Source organism: Cariama cristata, unplaced genomic scaffold (genome assembly GCF_000690535.1).
Source record: "Cariama cristata isolate BGI_N322 unplaced genomic scaffold, ASM69053v1 scaffold28364, whole genome shotgun sequence".
Lineage (NCBI taxonomy): Eukaryota > Metazoa > Chordata > Aves > Cariamiformes > Cariamidae > Cariama > Cariama cristata.
In genome coordinates, this window is record NW_009612942.1 from 107687 (window position 1) to 126643 (window position 18957).

The following is an 18957-nucleotide window of genomic DNA, read 5'->3' on the forward strand; positions in this document are numbered from 1 at the left end:
GAAGTCTAACCAAGCTCAACAGCAACATCTGCTGGCCAATGAGCAACGATATGAAATTAGGCTAATTGTATGGAAGTTTATTATTCATTCTTACAAAGACGTTAATTTTTACTGCAGTTTAAGAATGCCCGGTATTTCTTGTGCAGAAAGCAGATGTAACTTCTAAACATATGTGTAAACAAGGCAAAATTTTGCCTGTGCTTGCACACGCATGTAGTCAGAAAAATCTATCATCTACCATTACCTGTCCACCAAGATACTTGACAGCAAAACACTGAAATTAAGAGGGGTTAAAATTCATGTTAGTGAGACTATGCTGGAGGAAGTCTCTTCTACCTAGCCACTTCAATCCCATCTGAAGAACAGTCATGGTATTCCTTGAACTACCTTCTTTCCTAAGGGAGCAGCCTGCATTTGCAAGGCCTGAGGCAGCGAAGTATTTATCAACCACACTAGTCCCAACTACACAGAGAAGAATGGCAGCTAAGACCATTAGAACTCCTTTCCCTCCAGGTGCCTTAACATATTCCTTATTAACCTTAGAAAATAAGCCTGCTATGGCAGAATGAGATTATTGGAGCAGGAACACAGCTAATGGTCCCCACTTAATTTGGGGTAAAAATAAGAGTTCCATTGTAATTAATCCAGATAGATATGCACAGATGCATAACATTTGATGAACTACTTCTAAATTGTTCTAAAGAAAGAAAATGCAAGTGGCTGGCACCAGCTTCAAGATTGCACTTGGACCTTCATCACGATCTGGAACAAGGGCAGAGTGACCTGAGAGCCGGCTTCTGAACATAGGCTTCCGAACAGTCATCAGATGGGAAAAGGTGTTGACACATCCCAATTCCATTACCAGTAAAGGAACAGTGTCAAATTCTTACTTGACCAGAGAACTACCTCTTTTTGCAGGTCACTGTATAACAGGAAATCACAGGCAAGTAGGTTTTTAACAGAACTCTATGATAACCTTCAGCAGCACAAAGCTTAGAAAAATTACACTGCAAAATGCTCAGCTTTGAACAGGAAAAGGCACACTGGCTGGGGTGGGCAACTTTTTAAACGACAAAAAACTATAGGCTGGACTGACATTCATTATCTTTAAAATTGCAGTTGGCTTTGCAGTTTAAAGCTCTCATGCTTTTTCAAGTTTTGTACTTGCAACAAAATTCTTTTACCCTGAAAAATTAGGGAAGAGGATTCAAGAGAGCTGCAAGTTTATCTGCAGCTGACATAACTCTTTGTCATTATTGCTGTTGGTTTTGGGAAGTTTTCTTGGTTTTGGTTTTTTGGGGTGCTGCTTTGTTTTGTTTTGTGGTGGTTTATTGGGTTTTGTTTTGTTGTGGGGTTTTTTTTCATTTTGGTGTTTGTTTGTTTTAAACTTACCCTTATTCCCTATCCCTCTTGTTCCACATTTAGCTATTAAACTAGGAGAGCATATCATAAGAAAATACAAAAATGACTGATTGTTCAGGTCCTCAGCTGGGAAGAGAACTGCTTTTGTAAGGAACCATTTGTGTACTGGAAGTTCGGAAGCTAGAGGGGAGTCACAGTTTCAGCTTGACAGTGCTAATTACAGCTATAGCATGATGATCACTGAGGAACAAATCCTTTCTGCTCAGAGGCTAGAAAGAAGGGAAAAAGGAGAGAGAAGAGAGATGAGCCTATGTGTTTAGAAAAAGAAAGGGGCTTGAAGTCATCCGCTAGACAGCGAACCACTTTTTCCATGGCAAAAGCATTAGGCTGAAGATTCAGCGAATATACGTGGCAAGCTCTCAGTCCTAATTGGAAGAGCACTGGTTATTTAACAAATGTATCCTTCATCTAATGTACTACTCAAGTAGGTATTAAACTATGGAGCTTTTTTCTTTTGGACAGTAATTATACATAGCCCTGCTCTATCTGTCTGTTTGATCAATTTTTACTCTCGACTCCTACTGCATCATCCTTCAAGTTTGCCCATTATCATGAAGTCTTCGAGGCTAAAAAGGCTCTAAACACCCAATGTAATATGCAGACAGGAAAAAAAGCCAGCTAACTCTCTAATTCCTTCCCTCCCTCATAAGCTTGCAGGTGTTCTATTTCCGTTTCTAAAAATCAAAGAGAAAGTCATCAGCTCATTTCCTCTCCCTTAGTACAGTCCCTTTTAAGAAGCTACTTTCCATCATGTTTTACTCAGTACTCATAAATAATATATATAATTGCAGATGGTCATAACAAACAAGCACGGAAAGTATACATATATAGTACAAAGGAAACAATAAAAATTCTGATGTGCTCCAAAAGCAGAAGGAATTCCTGGCAAACAGCAGCAGTTGCATCCAGGTCATTTTTTCAGTTGATGTAAGGCAATCACAGAGCCAAAAATCATACAGGGACAGACTTTAGACAAAGCTAAACAAGGGTGCTGGCAGCTCGCTTCCCTCTGCAGCACGTCTTTCCCACCTCCTCCCCATGTGCAATACACATAGCTATTTCTTCCCTAAAATTTTGCATGAGGAAGAAGGAGTATTTCTCACAGAAATATAGGTTTAAAATTGCTGAAGCTCCAAAACACCTAAACAGCATGCAATTAGGAAGACATTATGCTGACTGTAATAAGAAACTCTAACAGAGTCCACCCAGCTGCCCAAGAGTTAACGTTATGCGTTTCTCATCAAAACCTCTTCCAAGAGGTTAAGCACACAATAGACTATCTAAAGCACAGCTAGAAAGGCTGCTTGAAATTCCACACATGTGCCTCAGCAATGTATTTCTATTAATGTCCAGTGTGTGTCAGCGTGAAGATAAGGTACCAACATCATGTCCAACCAGCCAGCTAGAGAATGGGACGCCGTGTAAAACATTGTCTGATGCTTAGAATCCCGGAGAACACTGGCGTTTGCAATCTCGCCCGCTGCACACGTGCCTGATAACACCACCAACGAGGAGAGGCAGCAGGAGCAAACCCTCCTGCAGTTTTGGGAAAGTAAAAAGACAGAGAGAGAAAGAGGGAGAGAGAGGAAAGCAAACAAGAAAGAAAATAAACTTAATCAGCAAATAGAAGCAGGTTTGAGGATGCCCAACTGTAGCAGAGGGTATAAACAAACTGGAAAAAGCCTCAGTGAAATTTAGTCTTTGTATCAGCTTGCCCTAACTTTTCTTTAAGGTGAGAAATAAAGAAATAACATCACTGCTTATTTTGATTTCTCACATCATACCATGTAGACTCGGCTTCATCTTCTAGTACGACCCAACAAAGCTATTTGTATTGGGAGACTTGTGGAAGACACTGTATTTGAGGAAATGTGATCTTGAACAGGACACATCTGCTCTGTTGGGCCTAGTACTGGGAGCTTGAGAAGCCCCTATGTTACCATGAGCAGCTGCTGTATGGGAACCTGCTGGAATACCCCATGCTGGTCCGTGCTGTGCACTGACAGGAGTTACCACACAGACAACATTCCAACCCACCAGGAAACTTCCTATCAGCTGAACAGCTTGCTAATATCATCTCTGACTTACTTATCTTTGATAAAGGTAACTTGTATGTGGATGAAGGGGTGGAACGTAGTGATCCTGACCAGAAGACCACTGTGTGTCGAGGAGGTGGTGATCCACAGAACAGTTAGCCTGAGCAGGCGCAGGCCTGTGCTTGCTGTGCTGCATGCCCAGACACAGGGCAGCCTTCAGGCCTGTCTTGTGCTGCACAGATTCCTTGGCTTCGTAACAGAGGAGCCTGCAGGCAGCTGCCCCTCAGCACTGGACCCAAGGGACCTTCCCCTTATCTAAAAGAGCAGCAAGACGTTCTCACATGAACAGAGTTGTTTTCTTTTAAGAATATAATTGCTCAAATGATGAAAAAGGAGGAACCTCTCCATCTGCACAGCATGCCACGGGAAAAATCCATCCAGGGTCTGTACAATGCTGCATGAAAGCAGGGCTCCCAGCATCTGAAGGGACGTGAGATTTACTTGCATTCTATAGTCCTCTTTCTAGTCTATCTTATTAAAACAGCTATTTTAGGGCCACTTGTCAGACTTTCTTATTGAGACCCAGAAAGTACCCTGCACTGTCTCTCTCTCACACCACTGCCGGTGCAGAACACTCTGCCCGTCTCTGGTATTTTCTTTATCACCCCTCTGCTGCCAACGAGGATCACATCAAGACATATACCTTAAGGTTCCAAGAAAAAGTGGGAGAAGCATCAAAGCTAGTTTTCATGGCATTTAGGGAATATGACAGAAACGACATCTAGTGGCAGGTCACCTACCTCACATCCCCATCATCTGAGAGCACAAGAACAACCAAAGTGTGCCATGCACTGCACACTGCAAGCTTATTTTGTAGCTATTGTATTAGCCCTTTAAATACATAATGTTGCTCTCTTTTTAAGTAACACTTCCCAGTCAGAAACATCAAGAAAATTTTCCATGATCAAGGATCATTGATTCAAAATTCAAACACTGTCATTTTTTAGATAAAATACAGTGAATACTGGAAAGCTATCAGCAAATACTAAGTTAGATATATGCAATATCCCAAATACTCAAAACACAGACAAGCAAAACCACAATCCAAAAGTAAAGTTTAGCCAAGCTAGTGGGAACTACATTCTTATAACACTCTCAGCCTTTATACCTATGACAATCTCATACCACAAATCATATCATATTTGACTAATAATGGCTTGTAGGAAAGGAAAGTCTAGTGAAATACCCTGATGCATCACCGAATCTGTCGCTTATGCGCCCAAAATTAGATGTAAAATTAGAGTAGAATTCTACTACTCCACAGTAGTTTGGCAGTAAAAAAAAAGAAAGATGCAGTACTAGGTTTGCTGGATCATTCACGGAAAAGCATCAACATATTCTCTTATTTCTTTATTATCTGAATGTTTTGTAGTTATAGATAGGGGGAAAGGAAGGCTAATTTTATCTTTTGGTTCTTAAACAATGGAATGGGTTTACAGTAACCCTAAGTCAGAACAAACGTATCTGGAAGAAGTTTCTGTGGGGAATATGAACTTGGTAGACAAAAAAAAAGTGTGAAATATGGGCGCAGGAGAATTGAAGGCAAGACAGGGGAGGTAGGTAGCACCACAGACAACTTCAATTTGTTGCAGCTGTAGGATTTAAAAAGAGGCCAACCTTGTGATAAGGTCCCTTAGCCCAAGAGACTATAAAAATGAGAAGCTCAAACGACCATCAGCTGCTGAAATCTGCAAAAACTCTCCAAATACAAATTAACCTTCAGTCAGGAGATAAAAGACTAGCTGCAGAAATTGGAAGCTGTTAAAAAAGCAAGCTATAAATGTCTGACAAATCATAGCAGCAGTAGCAGGGAAAATAAGGAGTATATACGCAGCCTCTTACCCTTAGCCAGTAACAGCTTTGCCTTCCCTCAAGAGAAGACGGAGAAAGAGGAGGTTTTCTTTTGGTTTGGCTTTGTCTTTACTTTCTGGGTTCACTGTAGTACACATTCTCAAAAATTGCTTTAGTTAAATTTAGACCTCACTGATACTCCAGAGATCAGAAGTTATTAGCTTGCTGGAGACAGAAGACATGTAGATCCTCACCATGCCAAGCTTAAATTTAATGTACATCTTTCCAAAGTCCACCATTTAATACTGCAAGATTACTTCCTATAGGGCTCCTTTAAATGTTTCATGGTTTCATAAAAAGCAGTAATTCCTTCCCTGCAGAAATGCACCCACTTCTATACTAGAAGGTAGCAGCCAAAGAGGAACTCAACTGTGGGGGAAAGAGGGACACTCTGGCCACAGGCTATAGAAAAACAGGCCACTAACTTTAAAGACTCCACACATTAATACACTTTCATCAAAGGAAAGTCTAGAAAACTCTCTCTTAGCTCAGAAAACAAAAATGAGGGGGATAGAAGGAACGAGATCTGAAGCTACTCAGATTAGCTATTTAAATCCCCCTACCAATTGCTTGCAACATTTTGTAATGAATCATTAAAGCTTAAACCAAAACCCACATCTTTTCATTTGATTCAACACATTTAAAAGGCATTTATTCAATTAGTGAAAGCAATTGAAAACAACTGCATTGCAACTTCTAGCCAAAGACAATACCACTCCTGCTAACCTAGTCAGAGTTCACTCACTAAGGGTAGGTATGTGAGTGTTTGACACACAGTACGTGAACACTCTGCAAACAGCCAAACTGCAGAGGTCAAGACTCATCAGGGGCTACTGCCCCCACAACTGGCGGTACCCACACTATATATAGGAATTAATGTTCCAGTAACTAAATGCACCAGTCATTTTCCAAAGAAAACGTAAAAATTAATCTAAAAAAAAAAAAGGTGTCATTCCTTTAGTAAACACATGCAGACACTTGTTGCTAATCACTGCAACACCAATGAAAATCAAACTTGAAGAAAAATCACTGAATGGGCTTTTTCCTAACTAAATGTACCAGTCATTTTCCAAAGAAAACAAAAATTAATCTAAAAAAAAAAAAGGTGTCATTCCTTTAGTAAACACATGCAGACACTTGTTGCTAATCACTGCAACACCAATGAAAATCAAACTTGAAGAAAAATCACTGAATGGGCTTTTTCCTCAGTTTGCACTATTATTTAAAACAAGCCTCCATACTTTCTGATTTAAATAAACATTTTCTGCTTCACCCACAAAACACTTCAATCAAGAAATATTTACAGAAATTAAAGAGCCACTGAACACTAAAACCCAAGATTTGTGTTAGCAGTGTTCCCTCCCACAACCAACCTATTTCCTACACATAAGCTTGCAACTTTAGAAAGAGAAGGGTTTTAGCTCAGCGTTCTACATTTTAGCTGCAGAGCGAATAGGATCAACAGAACCAGCCCTGATATGAGCAGTATCCAAACTATAATGCAAAGCTCAGAGACAATATCTTTCATTACATCAACTCAAATAAATTGGGAGGAAAAATGACAAGTTTTGACGATAGAGGCCTGACCTCAAAAACAGCAGCCTCACTTCACTGATGGCCCCATACTGTCACAGTTTCAACAAACACCATGCTATTACTGGACCTCAGCCAGTCACTCCAGCTTGTCACAATGATAGGAGATTATGCACAACAAAACCCCAGTCTAATCTAGAGATGCTTACCTGTGGTTAATCAGCCAGGATGAAGCTCATCCCTAGCTTATCACAAAGTAAATGAAAGCCTTAACAAAACTAAATCATGTTCAGTACCGTTTCTAAAACCATCTTCAGTACCAGCTCAGCTGCATCTACAGCTGATACTACTTGATACTGCTCAACAACAGTGGACAATTCACAGCAAAAAAATGTAAGCAAGATTAGCTTGAAGCTTCATCAATGACCAGAAATCTAAAGAAAACTTTCCTCCACCCCTAGAGGGCCAAAAAGAAAATATTACTCCACCTGATCACTCCTCTACTACCACCAAAATTCTTCTCCATTGTATCAATCTATGAATGGGCTGTTTATGCTGCTTTCAGTAATTTTAAGCAATTTTACCTCCACATTCTTTGAAATGGAGAAGAAAACATACCAGTTAAAATGCCAGCAAACCAACATACACTAAACCAAGAGGGGAAATGTCCAAAGTATGCCACAGGCAAAGTCCAAGAGTTCAGAATCCCACATTCACAAGATGACACCAATATCAAAACCCACTGCCCGGATCAAAGGCATTCCCAGTCATGCATTCTTCCTTCAGCCCTTCTCTCCTGAATCAAGAAGAAGAGATGAGAGGCTCTGAAGAGCAAAGAGATTATTTCTGGGCAAGAAATCTGAAAAAATCTGACAGCCTATGACCAATTATAACCAGCTACTGGAGCAACCAGAGACAAACCCTAAATCCTTATAAACATTTCCTCCCATGTTTGTATTCCAGGTCACACTAATCACAACAGTGCAATGCTGAAGCCACCAGAAAGCAAAGGTTGCCATCCAGCAAGCCATTGAGCAGGGCACGACCAGGAACGCTGGAAATAGCAAGCCATCCATCATCAACAGCTGGAGAAACACTTTCCCAGCAATTTAGGAATTCTGTGTCCAGTCTGTTTTCACACAGCAACCAATGTCCATCAGTCTTGTCTGAAAAAGCTAATCATGCTGCAAAGTTTGTCCTACCATCACCCCATTTCTGAATTCATTCTTTCAAAGTGGGAAGGAAGAAGACGACTTTTGGTCAATAACTCTGACAAAGCCATTATCCTAGGGGTATTAAATGGGGAGATAAAAACTTCAGGGCTTTGCACAAATCATATTAGTTCAATTCTCAAATCCGGGTAATGCTTCTTTTCAAAGTATTAATTTCATTTATTCTATTTGCTCTCCCTCTGTCCTGATAACACAGGCGCACATGGCCCCTAAATGAGATCCTCCTATTTTATAAGTTATAATCCTCCCTTTCTAGAGTAGTAATGAGATGTCTTCGCTTAATCGCGTTTATTGCCCCCCCCCCAGCTTCTGCTTTTCTCCATCCCCATTCCACATTGATTTGTCTCAAAGGTTTCAGCGAAAACCATCAGGCAGGGAGTCACTGGCTCCAAAAGGCTCATGATGCATATGCTGCACATGCTGCACAGCCTCAGGAGATTACAAAAGCAGAAAGGAGAAAAAAGAGTAGCTTTGCTTGCAAAGTTTCTTTTGTTGGTAAGAAGGGGGAAGAAAGCAAGCCAAAAGAACTGAGAAGTTGGGAGAAGAGGTTTTGATTAATCGAAAAAGGAAAGATTCCTGGTACAGGGGAAAGGTGAGACTATTCCCAACACAGTGAAGCAATTAAATAACTTGACTATGACAATTTTGGATGTTTCTCATGCTAGAAATAAAAAAGGATATAAAGATAGCTGTATTAATTCTTGGATATTTCACACGACACTTAAGGCATGCTACAAGCATTAAACACCCTAGGCCCTGCTGTGAAGTACTGCACATATAATCCTTGCAAGTACCCACAGCATTAAATTATTCAGGGAGTCCAGTCAGCACCATGATCCTGCAGCACTGTACAAACAAACAAAACATTTTCTCTCTAACACAAACTGGTGAGAGTTCATCTGCAGCAGCTTAGCAGACTACTTCCATTTGAGTCAGTCTCCCATGGTTAATCAAAAACCATATTCACTCAAAGAGGGAACTGAATGTTTCAGTGTTTCTACTTACAGAGCTGTTTTGCTCTTAAACTAAAACTTTAAGGAATTTTACTCAAAACTTACGGTATCTAGAAGCTAAGTACCTTGTTCAAAGTCACTAGGAAAAAAAAAAAATCAAGACAAAAATGTAGAACAGGACCCAAGTACTTAATTCTAAATCCCTCCTGTAATCAGCGCACCACTTCAAGGGGAAAAAAAAAAATCCACACACCAAAAAAAACACAAACCACCCCACACAAACCACAAAAAACACAACAATAAGTTTCAATCTACCCCCTGCCCCCTACCCTGTAAACGAAGTAACTGGCCCCAGAAGCTGACAGCAAGTTCCCTATCAAAAGATAGCTCTAGTCCATGCTCTCTTCAAGAATGGGCACTATATAGTAAGACTGAAGAAGTGCTTCATAGCAATACTGCCAATAATAAAAGTCTGTGAATGAAAATCATAAAGAACAGATTAAATGACAAGCAACGTTCAGCACAATCAAAATGAAATCATTTCAAAATACAGCTATCATATTGGGATTTATGGTCTACAAGTGGTAAGGTTAAAGGAGAATATTGCAGCACTGCTGGAGACAACTGTACAAGAGAATGCTACTAATCAGCCAGCTATTGATGTTAAGGGCACAGGGCAGCTCAAGATCTTACTGCAAATATTTAATAAGTAAATAAATAAAACAAACCTTTCTAATTATATGTGGCATTATTTTCAATTTTTACTAAATTAAGTGTTGCTAGAAGCAAATTATTCATTTGTTATTTCTTTCATAGCTGCCCCATAGCTTCATAGGGAGTTGCCCCATTTTTCTCTGGCTTCCCTAGTAGGTCACAACAACAACAAAAACCCTGGAAGTAGCTTCCTTATAAATTTAAGCAGATGATTTCCAGTGCCCTCTGCACCTGGAGTATCACTAGGTACCTAGAGTTCTACTACTATCTTCTACCTGAAATAGAAGACAGAAATGGGAGAAATGAAAGAGCAGTTCACACCCATTATTTGCCTCATATGCTAGAGCTAAAAAGCAGAAGAGTGAGCAAGAAACACTCAAGCCCTATTCCAAATAAAGGAAGAAAACAATACTGGAAGACAAAGGACAAATATGATTTGAATAGGATCGAGTCTATACAATAAGGCAACCATCGCCAAAAGGCAACTGTAGCTGAGATAAAGCAAGCCTGACAGGGATACCAATAATTTAAAAGGCTGGCAAAAACAGTTCCTGCTTGGAAGGCATTTAGAAGCCAACAGACAATAGCTTTGACCTCACCTTTGCAAGGACAGGCTAGACTATTCCATTTTTAAGGATCTTAAATTTATGACTGATCGAGAGATAGTTAAAGAGTAACGAAATTTAACAGTTTCTCATTCTTGCACCACGTTCTGGGCTAACACTCCATGGTCACTATCTATCTTGTATGGGTTACACAAGGAGAGCCTGATCAGAGTTTTGCAGAGCATCAAGTATGCGATATCTGAGTATGTGACACTGCAGGATTAAAAGCGAATTCAGATAACAGAACAGCTTTTGTATGTTAGCCGTCAAGTCTCAACTCATTTTAGAGGTGCCCTCTTTACACTTCACAAACATTGCCGGGCTCTGCTAGTCACATTTCTCCAGGATTACTCTACACCTGACTGCAGGAGGGCAGGGCTCTACTTCTGAGCCAGGCCACATCTTTAGATTGGTCAATAAATCCACTAGCTTCTTCCCCCTATTCTTTACCGAGGTCTGTTAATTGCATTCATAAAGAGAATATTCTCTTTCCAGTGGAAAGAGAGTGAATGCTGCATCTGCTTACCCAGATGTCCTATGCAGAGGAACAGCAGTCACCTGCCTCAGACACCACTATTCTAAAGCTCAACAATCATGCGACTTCCCATGGTTAAGGTACAATCTGCCAAGAGGAAATTTCCTACGAGACAGTAGCCATTCACAAGCTATATCCAGGACAGCAATCTCAGAGACCTACCAATCCAACCACATACAAAAGTTATCATGGAGTCAAAAAGCACAAACAGGTCCAAAAACACAAATGTACAAATTTATGGAAGACAATTTCATTAAGGACTGTTAACCACCAAGGGGAAAATACAACCTCTTGCTGAAGAAGCCTCTAAGCCCCAGAAAGGCTGAAGTTGCAAGGGTATACAGGTGTGAAATACTGCTATACATCTGCTCTGTTCTCATGCTCTCTGTAAGCAGCTACTACGGATCACCATCAGAGATGGGCCATAGCTAGAAAGACCTTCTATCTGAACCACTACGGCCATTCTTGCATAAATTTTATTTATTCAGCCCCTCAGAATGCCTTCATATTATAACCTCAAAATGCTTCACAGACAAGTCATGTGCCTGGGTATGCCATGGTTGTTAGCATTCAACATATAGAAAAAAACACACTCATAGAAGGATTCTTCATTTAAATCAAGTGCATGCAACATATCAGTAGGATGGAAGAAACACAATAAAGACCATCATTACTCAAGTCTGTCATCTCCCTAAACCATCCTTTCAGTATGTACGAGGCAAGGAGAATTACTTTTACTCTAGTTCTCTCAAAGCTTTGACATCACAGTCTAAATGAATGGGCAGTTTGATCTCACTGTGGCAAGCACAGTCCCCCTCACTGTCACATCCTGACACCTCATACCACTGCAGGTCAGGAAAAAGCGGCAGTTCCAGTAAGACTCTGCATTGTTTACAGGCAGTACACCATTGCCATAGTAATGTTAGTATTTAAAAGAAAACAATATAAAATAGTATCACGTGAATATTAAGCACCAACGACAAGCCCAATCCAGTGTAGTGATATAAGCCTTTTGCTCTACTCAGTCTCATCTCCCTGTACTTCTGTCTCCATTGCTGCTCTTCTCAGCACTGGTATGACAATAACCCAACGGGTTACCTCAGCAACATCAAGGTGTCTAACTAGTAGTAAAGGCTGCAGCAAGAAGTCCACAAAAATAAGTCTGTCTACTGGGCAAGAAGAGATTGGTTTGGGAGTCAGTAGTGTGTACAAAAGGGGTTTATGCTTCCTGGTCCCTAAAAATCAATCTTAAGCCTTCTTCAAAATGTTACAATACTTGATATTTTTATAACAGTTCTGTTATCAGCATCATAAAAGACCCAAACAACAGAACTCATTATTACTTTTTATTAGTTTAGGTATTCGCACAATTACACCCTAGAAAAATGGAGCAAAGTTTCAGGATAGATCAGGTCAGCTGAATCTGATCCTGTATATGTCAAAACATTCATTTCATACACTTGATAGTTTGAAAGAGTTTTCTCTAGCTCAGACAACAACCCCATATACACACACACACCACACTAACCTGCCACAGGTAAAGCTGTCCCCCGCAGTCATTGCTTATGCCTTTCCCTGCAAGTTTGGCCTTAGTGTCACTGCAGGACATGCTGCAAGTGTAGCTTCCCAGCTACATAGCAAGCCAAACATTAAGCAATGAATTAAGAGATGATGAGTGTTTCAGCCTAAATCAAAGTTTCTAAGCTCATCACACAAGTGACATTTAATGAATCCCCTCAAGCAGAGATATTTTAGCCTGTCCTGTGTGGAAACATACTGGGGTTTTTTGTTACTCACCAGCTGTGCCGCTCTCTGCCTCTCTTCGTTAGTGTTGTTCCTTTCCCGCTGAAGGGCAGTATTCAAGGCCTCACTGGCTGCTTCCCTTTCTCTTTTGGCCAGCCGGAGCAACTCCTCTTGGACCAGTGCCTGTTCTCGCTCATACCTGTATGAGTGCCAAAGGCAAAGAGAGAGAAGGTGGTCAGCAGACTTCTGGCAACAGGGCCATGGCTTAGCATGGACTACCCCTGCCCAGAGCCGAAAGACAAACCCATAATCTATTTAACACAAAGTCTACTCATAGCCTCTCCACTATCAGCAGCAATTCAAACATACAACCACCTTTAAACATGACTTGCAACTTGGGTGAGGTACAGCTCTGGCAACAAGAGTAGACTTAGCACCATTTAAGCTCATACTTCAGTTATATTTAGCTCTATTAAGTACTTAATTACCACCTGAAAACAGTGAGAATAGAAAGTAGTTAGCTAGATAAACAGATATTGCTTTGGAAAAGATCAAGTGACATAATAAAAGGAGTTAGCCTATCGGCCAATGCTGCTCTTTTGCTCTACAAGGGAAAGAAAATCACATGAAATGTATGCAGCAACGGCACTTGGAGAAATGGCCTTGTCATGTCCATAGCCTGGACACCTGACACCATGAAGGAAATTTTGCCCAATTCAAGCCTTGGAAATTCCACATGCAAGCGAAGAGAGATTAACATGAAGTGAATCACAGAAGAAATTAGGTTAGACAGGACAGTTGGACTCAATGATTTTAAAGGTCTTTTCCAAGCTAAATGATTATAGGATTCTAAGGTTACCTACTCCAGTCTCCTGCTCAAAACAGAACTAACTTCAAGCTTAGATCAGGTTGCTCAGGGCCTCCTCCAGTCAACCTTTGATGATCTCCAAGGGCAGAGGATTCTATATCCTTTCAGTGCAACCTGTTCCAGTGCTTTACTGCACTCACTGTTTGGGGTTTCCCCCCACCCCCAATACCCACGCAGAATTTCCTTGCTGTGATTTGTGTCCCTTGCCTCTGGTCCTTCCAGTGTGCATCTCTGAGAACAGTCTGGCACTGTCTCTATTCCACTACTTTGGGAAGCTGAAAACAACAATTAGTTCCCCCTTCTCCATTGGCTAAGCCAACGCAGTTCCCTCAGCCTCTCTTCTCCCATGCCTCCAGCTTGCAAAGGTCCCTCCAAGTGGCAATGTTGCTCTGCAGCACAGTCACCACTCCTTCAGCTTGATGTCATCCACAAACTTGCTCAGGCTGCATTTCAGCCCATCCATGCCTGTTTCTGGTTCCACAGTTGAGCTACACACATACAAGCTGCTCCTCCCTTTCTTGTCTTCTCCGCCTAACTTTCCACTGCATTTCTGCTCCTACCTCTCCTTTCCCAGATCAGGTATTTGGGATGCAGTTCAGCAGCCCAGCACTAAAAACTGCCAGCAATTTCAATTCCACAGTCCCCAAGAAAGTGAACCAGCTTTCCAGAGAGTTTCCTCGGTTGCATCTCTGACTTTTGTACAGAGTGACTGATGCAACAGCGTTTTAACAGGTTTAGTAAGTCAGTTGCAATACTCAAAAAACACCATGCACACAGAGACTGACTTTCATTGTTACCTAGACTATAAGAATGGTAAAGACACCATCAGAGCACCAAAATAAAGAACAGGAAAAGACCAATCTTTACAGCATATTTACGAATGCACAGGTAGATCAGGCCAGCAGTTTTATAACAGAAAACTACTGATTTACACAGAACTGAAGTTCTCACTGCCCTGCAACACCTAGAACTAGGAGGAGACTGCTGTGGTTCTATCAGAGAGGAGGACAGTTTTCTTCTGCAATTTTTTTCTTCCTCACCCTTACCCCCATCTTTACAGGCATTTCTTTCTCAATAAATTAAAATACCCTTGATGAAAAATTCATAGCACTCTAGTACTGGCTGACAGGCATTATGTTCAGTCCAGGAAAAGGAGGAGGAATAGAATCAGATACATAAGATGGATCTGAATATTTTTTGGTATAAACTGAATTAAACCCATTACCATGTTTGAGATTCCAAAATCCCTAAGGGAAGTATCAAACACTTAGATTTCTACATTTGTCCCAGAAAATGCAACTGTACTTGAGTTTATGCTCTATTGGTCTTGCAATGTACATCACACACAAGTTTTCTGTAGTTACCAACTCATTACGTTGGTCCTCCCTGTTTCTCCAAACACCACTCCAACTGCCCACCAGCTCCCCTGACTGCTCCTTTTGGCTAATGGCCAGGCTTCCCCCCACCCCACCCCCCGAAAAAAATGTGTTCCATGGCCCTTAACTGAAAAAGCCTTCAAAGGGGATTCTCAGGCATTAAAACATACAGTCATTGCACTTGGACTGAAGTAAGACATATATATATACACATATATAGTCCAAAAGGAGCTAAACTATTGTCTTTTTCAAGAACTTCATCTCACCTCCTGTACAGTTCCTGCTCTGCAGCAGTAGACTTCTGACCAGAGTCACTTGCTGGTGGCTGGATTCCTAGAAAGAATAGAAACCTGTGACAACTATTGTACAAAACATAGTCCTTCATCACATCATAAATTATTTGAGAAGAGGAGAATTTCATATGGCAGTGTTATTCCACCAAGAGAAAAAAACAATACACCTTGAAAAGTCCCAAGGAAATTTAAGTTCGATGGATAGAGTTTGAATTTATGAAACAGAGACACTGACAGCATTGTCTTCAACAAGGCACAATGAACAAGGCATGCTATAGAAACTTCTATGCAAGGATGTTAAATCCTCCAACCCTGGTATATATTGAAACATAAGCATGGTTTTAGACCTACTTTCCATTTCCTTCCTCTAGTTTCATTAAGTCTTCCCCTTGACCTCCTGCTTTCCTCATAATTACAAGGGAACCCACAAGTGGAGATAATTATTTGATGGAGTTCAGGCCACCCATCAGGCTGAATCCACTTTCAGGAAAGATGTAGGGCAACAGCAAACAAATCTCTAAAAGCAAAGGCCTGGTTCCCTAACTTCATGTTAGTCTGGATACCTTAAACAAATCCACACTGATAACATACATCAACAAAGTGTATTTGAGAACCAAGAGAAATCAAAGTTTTCTGACCTGTAAAGAAAGACAAGTTCAGAAACCAAGTTCTTATCCACTTGGGAAGCTGTGCTGTGCTTAGTCAGTCTACCCTTCCCTATGAGCTCCTTTCCAAAGAACAACAAGCAGTATTTCCCCCACCCATCCACAATATACTCCCTGCACATGCAAAAGAGACAAGGCAGCTTGCCAGGAATGAAACATAAAACAAGAAATTTCTGACTTGCTTATTGCATGTTCATCTGAAATCCTAGAAACATTCATAAAGTGACAGAAGTATCTGAGAAGGGTGGTAATCCAAAGGTGGAGAAGGAAAGGACTCAGAAAAAAAGGGTTGTCTGTCTTAAGGTCACACAGTGACAGAACTAGAGCCATAGCATTTCAACTGCTCCAACTGCCAGATGATACAGCTACCTTTCAGAAACTTAAAGAGGACATCACAGGACCGTAACATCCAAGGTATTCAATAATGCCACTATCTACATACATAAAAATATTACAGGCTAATCAAAGAGCTCCTCTCACAACAAGATAGCCTTGAAAAATACAGGCATACTATGTAATGTAAAATCCAGTGGCAGTGCTACAGAGAAGTGTGTTAAAACAGTCAGTAGACCTGATAGGGACTGACAGTACCTGTAGGAGAGTTGGCTTTCCCTTCTGCAGCTGGTGAAGATGGAGCTGCGCCATTGGATGAATGGGGCCATCTCTGGTTGTCCCTTTTACTTTGAGGAGATTCTTTCATTCGGTTCACTACATCTTCAGAGAGCTGAAATAGTACATGGGAAGGAAATTAACCAAGTCAACTCTTAATGTATATACATTTCACTATAAAAGTTCCTCATTTGTTAGTTTCTATGCTACTGCTAAAGTATCGCCAGTTAACTCATTTCAGTTCCACAGCCCTTCGAATCCAGGTGGTCCAACATCTGTACACTGACTTTACATTTTAAAAAACCATACCCTATCAGTAAGTGATAAAACCTCCAATCTGCTGACCCTAAAGGCTTCACTGGACAATGACAATTAATCTTCCACAAATACTACCAAAGGTGGAGACCACCACTAAATAAGTCAACCCCTTGAGCAGGGACATATTTACCAGAAGTGGAAGGAAAGGAACTAAGTAGGTTATAAATCCATCCATCCATCCTTCTTCATCCCCCACGCTTGCTAACCCAGCTCAGCACAGCAGAAGTACTGCAAACCATATGGCAGAGAACAGCTGCACAGCCCTCCCATTCACATAAGGCTGCAAACATTTTTGCAATCTCAACTTCATTCTCATCCCTTACTTGGGTCCAGACCCACAGAAAAGAAAGAAAAGTTAACTCGAAGCCGCCTGACAATTCAGTCCAAGGGGCTTCTCACAGCACTGTTAAGATCGACCCCTTCCTCCTCCCCAGGTCAGAGGTTCTGTGCCACTGTTCTGGCTTCAGAACAAAATGAAATGAGGCTGTTTCCCCACCTAGGCTGGTCACAACAGAAGACGTATTTTCAGCTATGCCACTGCTACCCAATTTAACAGCATTTTTAATATCTTCATCATACATTCTTCTCATGCCAAATTCCTGTTTATACGAACTGGTTTTTAAAAACACAAATCTGTAAAAAGCCAGATTTAGTTAAGGACAGGCTCAGTGGAACCACTTTTACATACACAGCTGCAAAAAAAAAACCCAACGAAATAACATCCTTGGTACTAAGAATGGGAAATGATTATTTCGCTTCACAAAACAAGCAAACAAAAAAAAAAAAGGAAAAGAAAAACTTTTACTTCAGGAAGTCAAACAGAAAAGTCTACAAAGATCACAGCTCATTTAACCTAATCAGCTACCATGAGATACATAGGGCATCTTCATCTGGAGCTCCTGGAGATCATAGAGCAGTAACAATGCACCCATATTTTTCTCTAGTTCCATCAGCATCTAGCTGATGGAGCAGTTAACTAAATTAAAGCACCAGAACAAGTTACATCTATGGTAGGTGAGGGTGAGTCCTCAAGGGGTCCCTGCCTATATGCTGTAAAGGGAAATCAGGCAAGAACAACTTTACCTCCATCAAACACTTTAAAAAGGAGATTGGCACAATCTTAGTTAACTTTTGTCAAGTGATTAGTCTAAATGGGATGAAAAATAAGCAACCATACCAAAACACACTCTGCAAGCTCATTTCAGACAAATCTTCGTGGAAAAACAGATAAAAGTATGAAAAAGCAACAACAATGAAAATGATGGTAGTAATAAAAAAAAAAATAAATAACCGATGAAAAATAGGGAGAGAAATCTTGATAGGAAAAAAACCATTCCTTAATGATACCACCATCACTCTGCAGGGGTTGTTTTCACAACACACACATGTAGATGTCTGATCAAAGTTCAAGAAGCAGCTTCCCACTACCTCTCCTAGAAACACCCCTCATCCTAACTAATGCCCACGATCTCTTATCTCCCTGCATGTTCAGACAGCAGTGCTTTACCAAAGTTTTAGGTACGATTAACAAGGGCAGAGGTGTCTCCTCTTGGATGCCCTCAGAGCCAGGCAGTGCCTTTAGCATCAAACTGCTTGCAAAGCAGAAGGCAGGGGCAAGTCGGAGTCATTAAGCAGTAAGGAGGGAAAGACAGTTGAGAGCAGAGTTTGGAAGGGGAGATAAAGGACTGGTGTGTCATCGCTCAAGAAAAGCCATGCTCAGGCACTTGGTCCTCTTTCCCACCACCCTCCAGTCATCCCATGGCCTCTCCAACCCCCTACTCCTTCAGTCTTCCAGTTTTTCCTCCCTGTCTCCTTTCTGGCTTTCCCCATCCATCTTCCAGCCCTGTATCACGTTCTCCCGACCTCCCTATCCACCAGGGCCTTCCTCAGCCCAGGTCCCGGCCTCCAGCACCCCCGTCCCCTGCAGCCTCCCTGCCTCCATCCCCCGGCCGCAGAACACCCTTGGGCCGCCTCACCCTGATGCCCTGCAGCACCCGGACTTGCTCCCGCTCATCCAGCCCGAAGGAGACCTTCCTGCCGCCGTGGCTGCTTTCGCTGCCCCCCATGCCGGCGGGGCGGGCGCTGGGGACGCCTCTCCCCCGGCTCACACCGGGCTGTCGCTGCGAAGAGCGCCTGTCCCCTTC

At 41.5% G+C, this 18957-nt stretch overlaps 1 protein-coding gene across 1 annotated transcript in view; it reads right to left on the reverse strand.

The window, feature by feature from the left end:
- The window catches only part of LOC104160646 (MICOS complex subunit mic25-like), a 114926-nt gene extending 96012 nt beyond the window's left edge, over positions 1-18914 (reverse strand). Inside the window, exons 1-4 of the mRNA XM_009698828.1 lie at positions 18790-18914; positions 16478-16610; positions 15195-15261; positions 12739-12883 (exon numbers count right to left, since the gene is read on the reverse strand). Coding sequence (XP_009697130.1) covers positions 12739-12883; positions 15195-15261; positions 16478-16610; positions 18790-18879 — 435 coding nt within the window. The 5' untranslated portion in view covers positions 18880-18914. The remainder of the gene's footprint in view (positions 1-12738; positions 12884-15194; positions 15262-16477; positions 16611-18789) is intronic.
- Between the last annotated feature and the right edge of the window lie 43 nt (positions 18915-18957).